The 13,806-nt window shown below is 39.4% G+C and overlaps 1 protein-coding gene across 1 annotated transcript in view; it reads left to right on the top strand.

Moving 5' to 3' along the window:
• The window catches only part of veph1 (ventricular zone expressed PH domain-containing 1), a 75,646-nt gene extending 62,427 nt beyond the window's left edge, over positions 1-13,219 (top strand). The window contains exons 13-15 of the mRNA XM_062386622.1: positions 1,502-1,638; positions 5,481-5,534; positions 6,107-13,219. Coding sequence (XP_062242606.1) covers positions 1,502-1,638; positions 5,481-5,534; positions 6,107-6,289 — 374 coding nt within the window. The 3' untranslated portion in view covers positions 6,290-13,219. The remainder of the gene's footprint in view (positions 1-1,501; positions 1,639-5,480; positions 5,535-6,106) is intronic.
• Positions 13,220-13,806: the final 587 nt, after the last annotated feature.

The raw sequence follows: 13,806 nt of genomic DNA, 5'->3' as shown, positions 1-13,806 counted from the left end.
ACTTTTTACATACCGCATTAGTGGTTCCTCTGCGCTCCAGGGGCTGTGATGACCTTTAATGATTTGTCTAGTTTGGCGTCAGTGACCTCTGTGAATCATCCTTCACTACGAGCCCACACATGCACACACACTCTTATCACTGTTTCAGCCATTGGCACGGATACAATGAGCCGCTCTGTTTGGTGGTCAGCATTTTGTCTGTAGTGTAAGAGTCACACAGACACACACGCAGAAATAACTCATTCCTATGTTGATGGAAAATGAGTCTGATCGCTTTGAGATTAAATTTGATTGATTTAATTTGTTGTTATTTGTGTTTTTACATATCACCATCATCATACACACACACACACATACACGCACACACACACACACACACACACACACACATACACAAACACAAACACAAACACAAACACAAACACAAACACAAACACAAAATCTCAGTTGATCTAGCTCAGTCCAGGAGGTTAATCGGACCAGTCCATACTCAACTCTGTTGGGGTTCTCTTCTACATACAAACACTCATACACAAACACACACATACACACACACACACATACACACACATATGCTGTATGTGTGAGATAAATTCTTTGTCTGGTGTGTTTTGAACTGAAAAAAGCATGTATGTTTACTGAAAGTGGACAAATGTTTAAAAATTATCATGCAAATGCAGTTCAAAAACAACTAAAGCAAAACAAAGAGAAGTAAAGGTAAATAAATAGTGAACAGAACAGTTACTCCACAGCATTATGGGAATTCTTAAGTGGCTGTTTTTACAGTAAGTCAGTGATGGACGTGTCAGAGCAGGCGAGACATTCTTTAGATGTTGTGTCATTTCAAGTTCATTTTAGTTTATTTTGACAAAGCTCCACAAATTGTATTGTTTTATTTTAGTACTAGGACAGATTGTTTTCCTTGACAAAGACAGTTTCTCACTGCACTGGTGACAGAATGTTTAGTCACATTAAACCCCATGCAATAAATTTACAAGAGTTTATGTTGACAAATTGCACAATAACTATATATACTGTATATAATGAATGAAAAATGCAATTTTAAAGATATTTTTTTAATCTGGATCCAGAATTTATGGAATTCTTCCCAAAACTATACCAAATCCTTCAACCAATTTTTGTCTGATCACTCTAACTGACAGAAAAACATAGATACATGTAGAGAGTCTTAACACACTTATGTTGTCGGCCTAACTGCATGAAAATCCACCTATAGAGACTTGAAACCTGCTGGCGAAGGAGTAATGATCATAGTGACATATGGTCAGTGGGTCAGCTAGACATATAACTTAATTAATAATTAAAATCCTCTTTTTTATTCTTTATGTTAACTTGGCTTTGGATAGCTCATGAACATGAAAAGTATCGCAGTAACAAATGTTTCACATTGATCCTCTGATGAGCAGCTGTCATGTAATAGTGCTTAACTAAGGAAAACTGACTCTCCATCTGTTGCTCTTGTGTTTGTGTGGCCCTTCAGTGGTGAACCAGGAGGGACAGCCTCTGATCGAGGGGAAGCTGAAGGAGAAGCAGGTCCGCTGGAAGTTCATCAAGCGCTGGAAAACCCGCTACTTCACCCTGGCAGGGAACCAGCTCCTCTTCCGCAGAGGCAAATCAGTAAGTAGCCAATGAGAGAGAAGCCTCCTCACACACCTACTCACACACACAGACACACACACAGCGTCTCCGCCTTCTCCCTCATAAAATCCTCAGTAACATCTAAATGTTGGGTGTCCTTTGAAACGTGATGACATTCTGCATGAAACTGTGGAAATCCCAGGTCCTGATAAGCTCAACTCTCCCTCGGTAGCGTCCGGGAAATCTGGTTGTTAGGAGTGAGGACTCGCGGGGCCGAAGCAATGACGCAGCAACGACATGACTCACTCTCACTCTGTGTAACTCAAAGCAGACACGATTACGCACAAGTAGCAAACCCAGACTGAGGATCTGCCTCTCACAGAACGTGTGAGCGGTAGAGAGACTGAATACTCTCCTCTTCCAGTTTGATACAGCACACCTCCACTCTCAGGTTGAACCGAGGCTCATTGAGCAATTTATCGAAGTGTGGTTCATCGACAGGGAGCAAACACAGCAGGATTGAATATACACCCGGGGTCAGAGGTTTGAAAAAGTTTGCTCTTGAGATCAAGTCAAGTTTTTTTTCAACAAGCCGATAAAAGGAAAACGTTTTCAGTCAAGAAAATCGGACTGACCGCCGTCGTCTACAAGAGTGGGTCAGTGTCGTGCTCCCAAAACCTAGAGGGTTATCCCAGAAGAATATCTGGAACAGGGAAATGTTCTCCAGTGGTGGTTGAGTAGAGTCGAGCCCCCTCTGGAAACTGGAAACAATAGCCTCTGTGCTCTCATCCAAACGATAATGGTTTCCTCTCCCTTTTTTCTTTTTTTTTTTACAGCAGCCACATTTTGGAAAGGTTTAGCCTCTTTGTTCTCGCAGCTCCGTTTGTGTGTTGCCAGCGCGTTCTGGAGGTGGATGGTAGGTTGTGAAAATCGTTGTGTTGTTCCTTTGTATCGGATGATGGAGGTTTGAAACCTTCCCAGAGTCCACACAGAGCAGGGACGTGCATCTCACTCTGATTATTTCACATGAGCACTGATTTAGAACTCGAAAAAATATGTTCCAAAGGAGAATGCATATATATATCCGATTGCTTGCCGAGCCGCACTGTGCCCTCCTCAGAACTCTGCATGTTCTCTCTAATTGGGTCCAGACAGACAGCGGTGCCAAACTGCATCCAGGCCTCCGCTTCCATTTGGGGATTCGATTTGTTCCTGAAGTGAATTTAAGACTTTTAGAGACCCTGTATATCACCAAAGAGAATAACATTCAGTACCTTTCTCCCGGTTGTCCCTGCTCAAAGAGTAATGGAAAACAAACAACAAGACCCACTTTTAAAAGTTAAAAGACTACCAACGTCAGAACACAACCACAAAGACACGCAGAAATGTCAGGGTTCCAACGGGGGGGGTGTCCTTCCTTTTACTATACGTCTATGCCAAGAGACCAATTTTCTTTAATTTACACGTGTCTGGACCCAGAGGAGAAAAGATGGTGGTTGAGTTCATCAATTTAGAAAGAAAAAACTCTATAAAGCTATAAAAGTTGTTAGATGTTGCTGAAGTCAAGACATTTTGAAATATTATGAGAAAAAATATATATTATAATATGAAAATATGTTAAGAATATCAGACTTTCGTGAATATAAAACTTTCTGAAATGAAACTTGTATTTTTTGAGGCGGAGTACGGATATAAAGTAGAGAGAAATAAAAGACTAATGAGAGTAAATGATTCAGTGTGTCTATTTCTTAACACTGGGATATTTCGACATGTAGTTCTCTGTAGTTTGTTTTTCTGTGGTTAATTAAAGTCGGATTTGTTTTTAAATCTGCCAAACGTCGTTTGACTTCTCTCCAGGCATTAGTTTCAGTTTTTCACAGTTTAGACACTGATCTTTCCTATGAGGAGAATATCTATTAAAAGTATATCTATATTGTTTTATTTTCATCAGTGAAAGGTATTGTTTAAATGCTCGTCACTGACTCGTGGTGCTTTCACTTGCTCTAGAAAGCTTCTCAATTTGGCAGGTTGTGCAGTTTTAATCTCATCCGTTAGTTATAAAATCAGAGCCAAAGAGTCACAAAAAGCAAACATCATAAAAACAACAAGGAGGGTGTTGGTACACAACACCGCCAAGGCCAGTTCCTTCTGAGGCAATGCACCGCTAGACTTTTTACAAAAGTGGAAATGTTTTACTAAAAAGTTAAAATGTATCAAAGTTCACATGAAAGCTTGGTGGGAATCAGACCCTCAGCACAGCCGACCGGGAGGTAGAACACGTCTTCTCCAGTTCGGATCTTCTCACTGACCACCTCCGTCACTGAAGGATGTGGTCAGTCAGTCGCCTTGAGTCCTGCAGATAGTTCTGGTTATGTGGTTCTAACCACGAGACTAACTTACAGACACTAACATTCAGAAACCCCCTCTAATCCCAGATGTGATGCTCGGCAGAGCTGAAGCATCTTGTTTCCTGCCCTGGAGAAGCAGCAGAACAATAAAGTTTGATTGTCCGTCCTGTAAGTGGTTTGGTCTGAAGGAGAATGTCCTGGAACCAGCTCTGTGTGTGTGAGTTGTTGGTGAGAACAAGAGATATTCTTATGTCTGAAATGTACAAAGAGCTTTGTGTCATGGCTGAAGATAGATTTCTAGATGTACTTATTCAACATCATCAGCATAACTACCGTGTTAATGAATTGATTATTCCTCGTGAAATCTTGAGAGAAGTAAACTAGTTTTACGACTGGTTTATCCACAGTGTGTTTTTTTCATTTGTTTCATTAGTTTGTGATGTTTCACATAATAATGTTCCATATGCATTAAAAATGCCATCTGTAAAACGTAAGAACATTTACTGAAGTAAGATTTATTTTTGATATAGTTGTACTTTTAATGAGCACTTTCTTTTTATATTACTTTAACTCTAACTATGATAGAGAGATAGATACACGATATAAAAACAAGATCATAAAAACAAAATTAGTTCTGAGTCAACAAACTACAGCATTAAAGTGCTACTTATATCTTTAAGCATCAGTAATAATGATCTGTTAACATATTAATTAATGATATAACATTTTTAGGTAACATTTGGAAGGCAGAAATTTTGAAGGTGATCTATGTAGTTGTGCTGAACCATATGGGCTATTTTGCCAATTGCACTTAGAGCTCTGAGAATGTCATTTCTGTTTCGTGAAATGAGCCAAAGCGATTGAGAAAAACTGTAAACTTACTGTGTGATTGGTGATCAGATGTGTGAAACTCAACCTTGATTACTAAAGCTCTAGTTGCACCTGAAAATTAAGCCGATGATCAGAGATATCCTTATTACAGCATATACCATGATGTTTTTCATGGTATTATGTGCCTGTACGATTTTGACAGTGGAGTGAACTATTGTGCAGGTGTCGATGTACACAATGAAATTATGCCAACATGTTTTGCAGAGAACAACCACTTGACTGAGAAGCGACAGTCAGTTTTGACCAGCAATATATATTCAATTGGTAATTGGGCTAACTGAAGGCAATTGTACCTAACCGTTTGCATAGGTGTGCTAAATCATTTGAAATTTGTGCAAGCTGTTCGAAATTGTACTTGTCATTGCAAGGATGTGCTAATACAATTGCAATTTGATTAAAGGAATGAGATATTCCAATCTGTTGTGAACAAGTGCCCAGTGGTTTGGAGGTTTGCACATGTTGTTTTGAGAATGTCATCAATGTTTCGTGAAATGAGCCAAACCAATGGAGAAAAACTGTTATTCAGTGAGCTTGTACGGCTTCAAATTACCCGTAACATCAATACGCTATAAATGATGTAAAGGTAGACATTACATTTGTATTTATTCCATTTACTTCTCTCATTGTCTGTCCTCTGCACAGAAGGATGAGCTGGAGGATATTCCTATTGAGTTGAGCAAGGTGCAAAGTGTCAAGGTGAGAAGCTCCTAAGTCATCTCACAGAAATGTGTAGTTTTTAAGATCCAAGCCCATCACATCCCAAACACATAGACTGTATATTAAGAAATATGATGGACGCCATATTAATTTTTAACAACGTAGCCCTAGTTAGTTATTAATGCTATAAAACATGCTGAAAGGCCATGATTGAAAGCTGGGACTGACTTGTGATTTGTCGAGAGTCACTGTTCCATCTCCTGATCACCGACCCAGACTTTGGCTCCAAATGCAGAAGATGGCGGTGTTTGTATTTGGTAATTGTTGGCTTTATTTCTAGAGGAAGTGGAGCCACGATGTCTATCTTGGTTAAGTCTAAGCTATGAACAGGCTTGTTTTAAATCTACAATCGTTTTTTTTAGTAAATAAGACAGCATCAATCTCAAATGTCAACAATTGTATTTTAATTCAATTATATAGATATAGTACCACAAGTATCGAGACCTCACAACATTGTTGAGAAAAGCTCAACCAGACAACAGCATTTCTTGGTATCTGTCATCATTATCATCTCTTCCTTAATCAGTCGTTTTTCGTAATTCTCTCCACAGGTTGTGGCCAAGAAGCGTCGGGATCGGGGTCTGCCACTGGCCTTTGAGATCTTCACCGACAGCAAGACGTATGTGCTCAAAGCTCAGGATGAGAAGCACACAGAGGAGTGGCTGCAGTGCATCAACGTGGCCGTGGCTCAGGCCAGAGAGAGGGAGAACAGAGAGGCTACCACCTACCTGTGAGGCCGACACACAGACACAACGTCAAACGCAGACATCAATCACCGGCGAGTGTGGTTCTCTAGCGGTTTGTCATTTTTTAAGCACTTGTAAACAACCAACAGAGCTGTCTCTGAGGAGGGAAACACAACACAACACACAACAAATACATACATATATATAAATAAATACTTCTAGTAGCACTTCAGTAGCACTATAACTTCATATGTGTAACTGGTGGTATCGAATTTCTTCTCCGATCAAATGCAGTATTTTGTTTAAATAAGATTTATTCAACCAGCAGTTTAAAAAGTTGTTACATATTTAAACATACTGACTCCCAATACTTTACTGCTGCACTAGTAACCTTCTCATGATGAGAATCATATACTGGACTTGTGTAGTGGTTATAAATGAATGTTACAGTATAACAGTGTTAAAGACTGATGTGTTAAGAAAGAGATCCTCAGCAGATTGGATCATTCACTTCAAACCTCTGCTTGAACCCGGGGACTGCTGAACTGCTGAGAGACGCAACAACCAAACAAATCAGCATCTACACAAACTTCAACAAGGCAATAAAGACTTGTTGCAACACTGAGACTGAACAGATGCTGGAGAGGAGCCTAATGGACCAATGGGAAGGAGATACGACACTGGAATTTATTGTGTGTGACAGAGAGAATGATGCAGTCTTAAAAAATACCTCTTAAGCTTTTTATTTTCTGTCTTATATATACATATATATAATGTTACATTGATGTTCATATTAACTGTGGCCAAAGTTTCAAGACTAAAATGTAAAAAACAATCTGTGTGACAAATCTCTGAAAGCTAGCTTTCCAACAGTTTTTCTACTTTTTTGACAGATGTCAGCCCGTCAGTTTTTTTTAAACCAAGTCCAAGCCAACTGGTTCTCCCCAAACGGCCCCTTGAGTAGCATTAAAAGATTTTAATGTATATGTACAAATATTAGAGAGTCCTGGATTACTATCCTGTTATTTGGTGGGGGGATGGACTGCTGTAAAAACATTTAACACTGAGCCAAACACTGGACTTGATACTGTATTTTACCACCGACTCAGTAGGGGTTCCTGATTGGAGCATAATGAGACTGGGTTAGCCAATTAATTAGAGGGTCTCCAGTCCACATGGTGGCAGTAATGAACTCCTAAATGTTTGTCAACTGCCAATAATCTTTAAATAAAGATTAATAAAGTGAAGCAGCATCACAATCATTAGGACTTAAACAGCAAAACATTGTGTTCTTATATCTCACAACATATATTTAAATTTGTTCCAAAATGATGCCGTATAGACACAGTTATGTTTTGTTTGAGACGACCATTTTAAGTTCAACATGTTTCCTGTGCTTAACCTCCTGTAATGTAAAAAGTGGCTATAGACCGAAGTAGAAGTGATATCTCTATGCAGTTGTGTTCCGTCCCTTTAAGGAGCACATGTTGTTGATTTGCATTAATTGTTATTCACACAGCTGTTGCATCTATCATTCCTGTCAACTTCGTGTCCTGTTGAAAAAATCTGGTGCTTGTCACACAAAGAGGAGGGCAACAGGTTTGTGCCCATCGAGGATCAAACCTGTGATCTATTTAGTGACCAGCAGCAAGTGTGTTTGTCAGTCTGTCCTCGAGTTGGGCTTCTTGTTCATCCTCTCCATGTCAACCTTGGTCTAGGTCACAGATCCTAATTCAGCAATACACTTCTATCGGGAATAAACATGAGTGCATTAGCCGACATGGTTATCAGAGACATTGGTTAAAGATGACATCCACATTTTAAGGGTTATTCTGAATTCTAAAACTTATTGACTCTGTATTTTTGCTTGTTTTGTGGACTTAAATACCGTCATTGTTTGATACTAAATGAAAGCAGTTGTGTGTCATGCAATAGCCTCCAAACATTCATGGACATGCTGGTCCTCCAATTAGGATTTAAACAGAGACCCAACTGAATATAATCAGCATAAAGAAGGTGCTTTGACTTGCAAAGAGAAAAACAGTCACTGACATGAGACCAAAAAAACTGTGCTGAGGTCAAAATAACACCAGTAATGAACATTTCCCATCATCCTATCAGTGTTAATGACATTAGGACAAACTGTTGAATGCAGTCAATGAACAACCTGAGAGAAAGAGGTTATACATGCTGTGTGTTTCCAAAACAGATATAAGCTGCATGACGACAACTGGTTCCAGACACAAGAGGCATCTTGGAAATAGGCCGACTATTCATTGGCAGGATGGGATGTAGATATTTCTAAGCAAAGACTGAAACTATAGCATGTTTAACCTGGCTCAGGACAGAGCACAGTGTAAAAGGAGGGAGTATTGATTCATGGCTACAACAGTCGAGCCAATTGAATTAAAGTATTTAAAAACAAAGATGACGGAAGAACGTCAAGGGACAGTTTAGTGACGTCCTCGCGGGAAACAGGACAAAAGGAGTCCAGCAGGAAACACCATTGGATGGTTTGTTGAAGGAGGAATACTTCGTGTCCACAGAACATTTAAGAAGGCTATGGTGTTAAAGTGTCACAGAAGAAAGACACTTGTGCAGCAGTAGATTGTCTCCTAAGAAGAACTTTGGTTTTCTTTTGCTTTAACACCCCTCATCTTTTTATTCAAAGTGAATTAAAGCCTTTTAAATGCAGCCTCTAGTTTGGTTGCTTGTCATGAACGATTTTGTTTCCCTACAACATTACAGATGTTTTCCAATTCAGCCAGCATTTAAATGCATCTCCCACATGTTTAACTATTAACAGGAGCGTTGATAGGTCCACTGTTAAAAGGAAAGCCACAATAACAATCATGATGAGTCAGAGTAAGCGATTTATTGACTATTGTGACTCACAGAATACAACAGAAGGTTCTCAACATGTGGGCGAGGGAGGGACAAAGTGATTGAGTGTCAAATAAACTGAAATTAACACAACAAAAACAAAGCCTAACCGATTCCACCACTAAAACCAAAATGCAAACAAAAGGCAGAGCCGATCTAAAAAAAGAACTTCACCAAAACATTACAAGAGAAGCACAGACTTCTCAGGTCAGACAAACTCCTCGGGTGTGCTCCTTATATTGAGGGCCTGGGTGTTGATTGGCCAACTGGGAGTCTGGGGAGCCAATCAACAGTAAATACCAGAGTTTACAGGTAGACTTCGATCAGCTCATGGATTGAAAGACACAATTGTTAGTATACTTTTATTAGCTTCACTCACATGATATTTCTTTCATGTAAATAATATGTGATGTATAAATCCAGTGTTATTTCAAAATAACAATTTGTATCATGTTCTTTACTTGGACTGTATTCCGTATTGGTAGCCAGCAGGTAAAGATAAATTACTGGGGGTTCATAAACGTTTCTTCCAACACATGTTAAAAAGATATTATGAGCCAATTTCCCTTGTGAAACCAGCCCCTTACAGGGTCTGTGCAGTCATCAGATGTCTGTGATTTTGCAATCTGTCCTATATGGTCCGGCCTATTTCTGTCTTTCCAAAATGAGAAACGTCTGCAGCAATTTTCTCCGTGTGTTATGTTGAGCGATGTCAGCATGATTGTTGCTTAATAGCGGAGATTTCTAAGAAAACATTCAAGTAAATGAGTGGTTTCCTTGTGGTATTAGGAACTGGGCCAGTTCATTCGTATTGATTTAGGATGATCCACTGGAGGGTTCTGTTTTGATAGAAACTGAAGGTGATCCGTCGTTTTAAAAGCCCCTTACAGAGGTCAGAGATTAAAAGCCAATGTTTTTTTTCTCTTCGGATGACATGGATGTGGAGAATGAGAGTACAACTTTGAACTAATCTGCCTTTTTGCTACCCCTGTGTGTAAAGCTACGAGTCCCTTATGTTATTCACTATCCACGAGGCCGAAGACAAACGTTTCTTGACCCAGTTAAACACAACTGTCATGGTTGGCCATGGCAAATCAATTATGACGCACAACGTCTGATTTTGATCCTTATCTGGATCCGCATCTGAGGTGTTTCTGCCCACAGGTGAATGCGTAACTCCCCTTGTTTGGAATGAAATGCTCTTGGTTTAGGATAAATATGTAAAGAAGCATGAATGTTCAGAGTGTTTTGAAACTGCCTGAGGTTGTCTTGACCTCAACTGTGGATGGGAAAGCAGATTGTCTTTGTGCTCTGGCTGAAACCCTGTGTACATACAGTCATTACACAGCCTTTCCCACTGGGTCAGGTTGCCACTTCAGAACTGAGCTGCATCTGCTAACAATGTAATATTATTTACATAAAGCCTCTCTGCAAGATGAGTCCCTCCTTCCCATTTTATGTGGATGGATGACCTAAATACACAACTGGCCGTGAACCCCTAAGTCAGGGGGAATTCCTGCATGACTGCAATCAAATCTTTAACAAAATGAACCAAAATCTGCTTCAAACAACTCGAGCACTGGCTGGATTTAATTCCTTCCTGATATTTCTTGCTCCCAGAGGATGAATCTTACAGACTTTGACGACTTTACCTCTCACACCACCATGAAGTTGATATTTGTGTTTTTTAGTGAAATCTCTTGGATGATCTGTCATGAAATCAAGTCCAAGCCACACGGCCTCTGGTTTAAAACAACATAATGCAACTTTTTTACCTTAAATATCAGCTATGAAATTGGTCTGATGGTACGTCGACTTGGAATAGGGAGAATGGTTTTGCTTGAATTCCCACTCCTCAACCCGAACGGCTGTTTGTGCTCAATGTAACTTTGGTGAGTGAGTACAATCTCCAGTGAGAAGTGTGGAGCTGACTGGGAGTCGCAGAATCTGACCCCTCACGTGATGCTGAGCTGTAGATCAGATACAAAGACAGACAGGTCATTAAAAAACAGCATTTATCATAATTAATTACATAAACTTTAAAATATGAAGAATTCTAAATAGAGTTTGGTGTATTTTTTACAGCAGAGGAATCACAAGTAATATCCACCACTCGGTGGTGTTTCAGTTCGGTGACTACGCTCAACAGATTCTTTTCTCTCAAGATGAAAACCACTTATCTCTCCAGCACGGGGCCCAACAGAATCAATCCTCACCTGTGGCTGCAGAGGGCGCTGCTGCTCAGTAAAAGTTACATAGCGTTGCTTTAAATCTTGAGTTTAATTTAGATCATCGGGACATTAAGTCACTAATAGACACTGTTATTCACACATGGGGATAGTTGTATACTATAACTACTAACATACATCTCCAAACACACGCAATTCATGTGTAGCTGCTGTAACATTATATCTTCTCCCATCCTTCACTGCTCTGGCACGCACTCTACTGTGAATGTACCATGAAGCTGACTTTACCCTCTTTTTTTGTTATTGGAAGTGAATGTCTGATCATGTGAATGTCAAAGTTTTCTCACAGTAACAATGGGAACACTGTCTGCTGTCATGCTGCCGTGGTGGCCAAGTTTCCAGGCCTGTGGGGCCAAACATCTCGAGCCAAAAAGCTATTGTTTGAGGGTACATTCCTCTTAATGAAATGCATTTGTAGGCAGCTCGCTAGTTGTTGCACCAGTGTGGGCTCCAGTCTACACCTCAGCAAAATCTCAGGCAAGATGTAGAGCAGCTCCTTAGAAGATTCAATAAGATTCAACTCAACAGAATCTAAACTCTTGTCTCCACACGGGGTCATTGGTCATTTGTGGGGTTCTGTTGGAATGTGAGGTCCAATTTCACACAAACTAACGTATATATTTTTACTTTTTGTATCATCACAGGGAACAAAGGTAAAATCTGAATACATTCATGTTTCCATCAACTCAACGAACTCCTGGGTTAAGAGTTAACATTGTTCTCTCTGGCGATAAAGTAAAGTAATATTTCACACTAAACATAGCGTAAGATAAACTCTACAATGTTATCTGGATATTTGTATCCAACACAAACAAATGTTACATTTCAAATGTATATATTTTCTGTTGATATGATTACTGTTGCAACAATCTGCCGATGCTTGGGTGTGAAGTTAAAGATGCAGATCTATCTATCTATCTATCTATCTATCTATCTGTAGATCATTCATCTCAGACTGGAGAACATTGAGCTGTTCTTCTTAATTCTTTAAAGCACAATGACATTATATAATATTTACATTGCAGTACATACAGTGCAGATACTGATGATGGAAACATACTTTATTTTGTATGTGAATGTCATTAAACTTACTATTCAAGTCTATGAATGTATTCAAAGCATTTTTTAGCATTAATATTAAACTAAATAATAGTAGTAGATGTAGTGTTGCTAAATAACATTTGATTTTTGATGTATGCTTGATATTTATTTTTTACACTTCAATCATGTGAGGGACAAATACTAAAGTCTTACCATTGATTTTTTTCATATTACTATGAATTAATAGTGCACACAGATTATTGTTGTATTATAATGAGGATTAAACTGATATTCTTATAGATTCTATATCTGCCTGTTGCACATTTTGCATGTCGGGACTCTGACACTTTTTGCTGACAGAATTGTACAATAAATCTAAAACAGTGAAATCAATGAGTCTCTCTCTGTCTTTTTCAAAACTGGATTTCATTTAGCTCTCATCAAGTTAAGAAATATTACAAATTCGATGATTGAATATACTGAAAAATGATTTCCTGGATCTTCACAAGGGTAAAACTAGTTGAACAAAGTGGGGAACTGTTTCTGCGTGATTCCAGCTTTAGCTAATTTGTCCAGTACAAGTCCCTTATTGAGTCGGCCTCAGCAAGTCTTCCCCACAGCGATCTGTCGCTCACACTGAGAAATACCCAGTATCTCCCACTAATGTCCTGGAGATCATTACAATGTAAATCAGAAGTGGAACATCAGTGTAAAGACTAAGAGCTAAAAACTAAACAGAGCCACGCACAGTGGTATAAGTAAGAAAATGTTCCAAAATGTTTTCAAAAATGGTCACTGAGGACCACGGAACATCCCTGGCCCCAATAAGACCTTATGATGGGATCTTCCTGTAGCCGTCATTCAGTGGAGATGTTTCTCATCCAGAAACCGGCTTCATACTTCAGCTGGACCGAGGCTGGAGAAGTTGGGGAGCAGGGAGCAGGGAGCTCGACCACCTCAATCAGAAGTGATGGCTCAGTGTGAAGTATTAAGAATCCTGTAGCAAAGAGCAGGGTTGTGTAGCTTGAAGCAGCTAGGGTCCAAAACTTCAGTGTTTTTTTTACCAACAGAATATACAAAACCTCCAGCCATTAGATTAAGCTTAGACGGAACATTTAGAAATGCAAATTCCACTTGACCAAATACAATAACACCATCCATCCATGATCTATAGCGCTTAACCTTTGAGGGTTGGGTCACAAAGCCAAAATATGACATGTAGTTAAATACAATGTGTTACGGGCGGTGCACAGTGAGATCAGGGTTAAGTGTCAGGCTCATACTGCAGGAACGGACCCTAAATCTGTCCTTCTCCTGGAGCTTTACTCTTTACAGGGAGAGTCACTACAGAGACAACATTAACATCTTCACTGATACGATACTGAAGTGTAA

The sequence above is a fragment of the Platichthys flesus genome, chromosome 4, assembly GCF_949316205.1.
Source record: "Platichthys flesus chromosome 4, fPlaFle2.1, whole genome shotgun sequence".
Lineage (NCBI taxonomy): Eukaryota > Metazoa > Chordata > Actinopteri > Pleuronectiformes > Pleuronectidae > Platichthys > Platichthys flesus.
The sequence above is the reverse complement of the archived record's forward strand: the minus strand, read 5'-3'. Positions and strand labels throughout refer to the sequence as shown.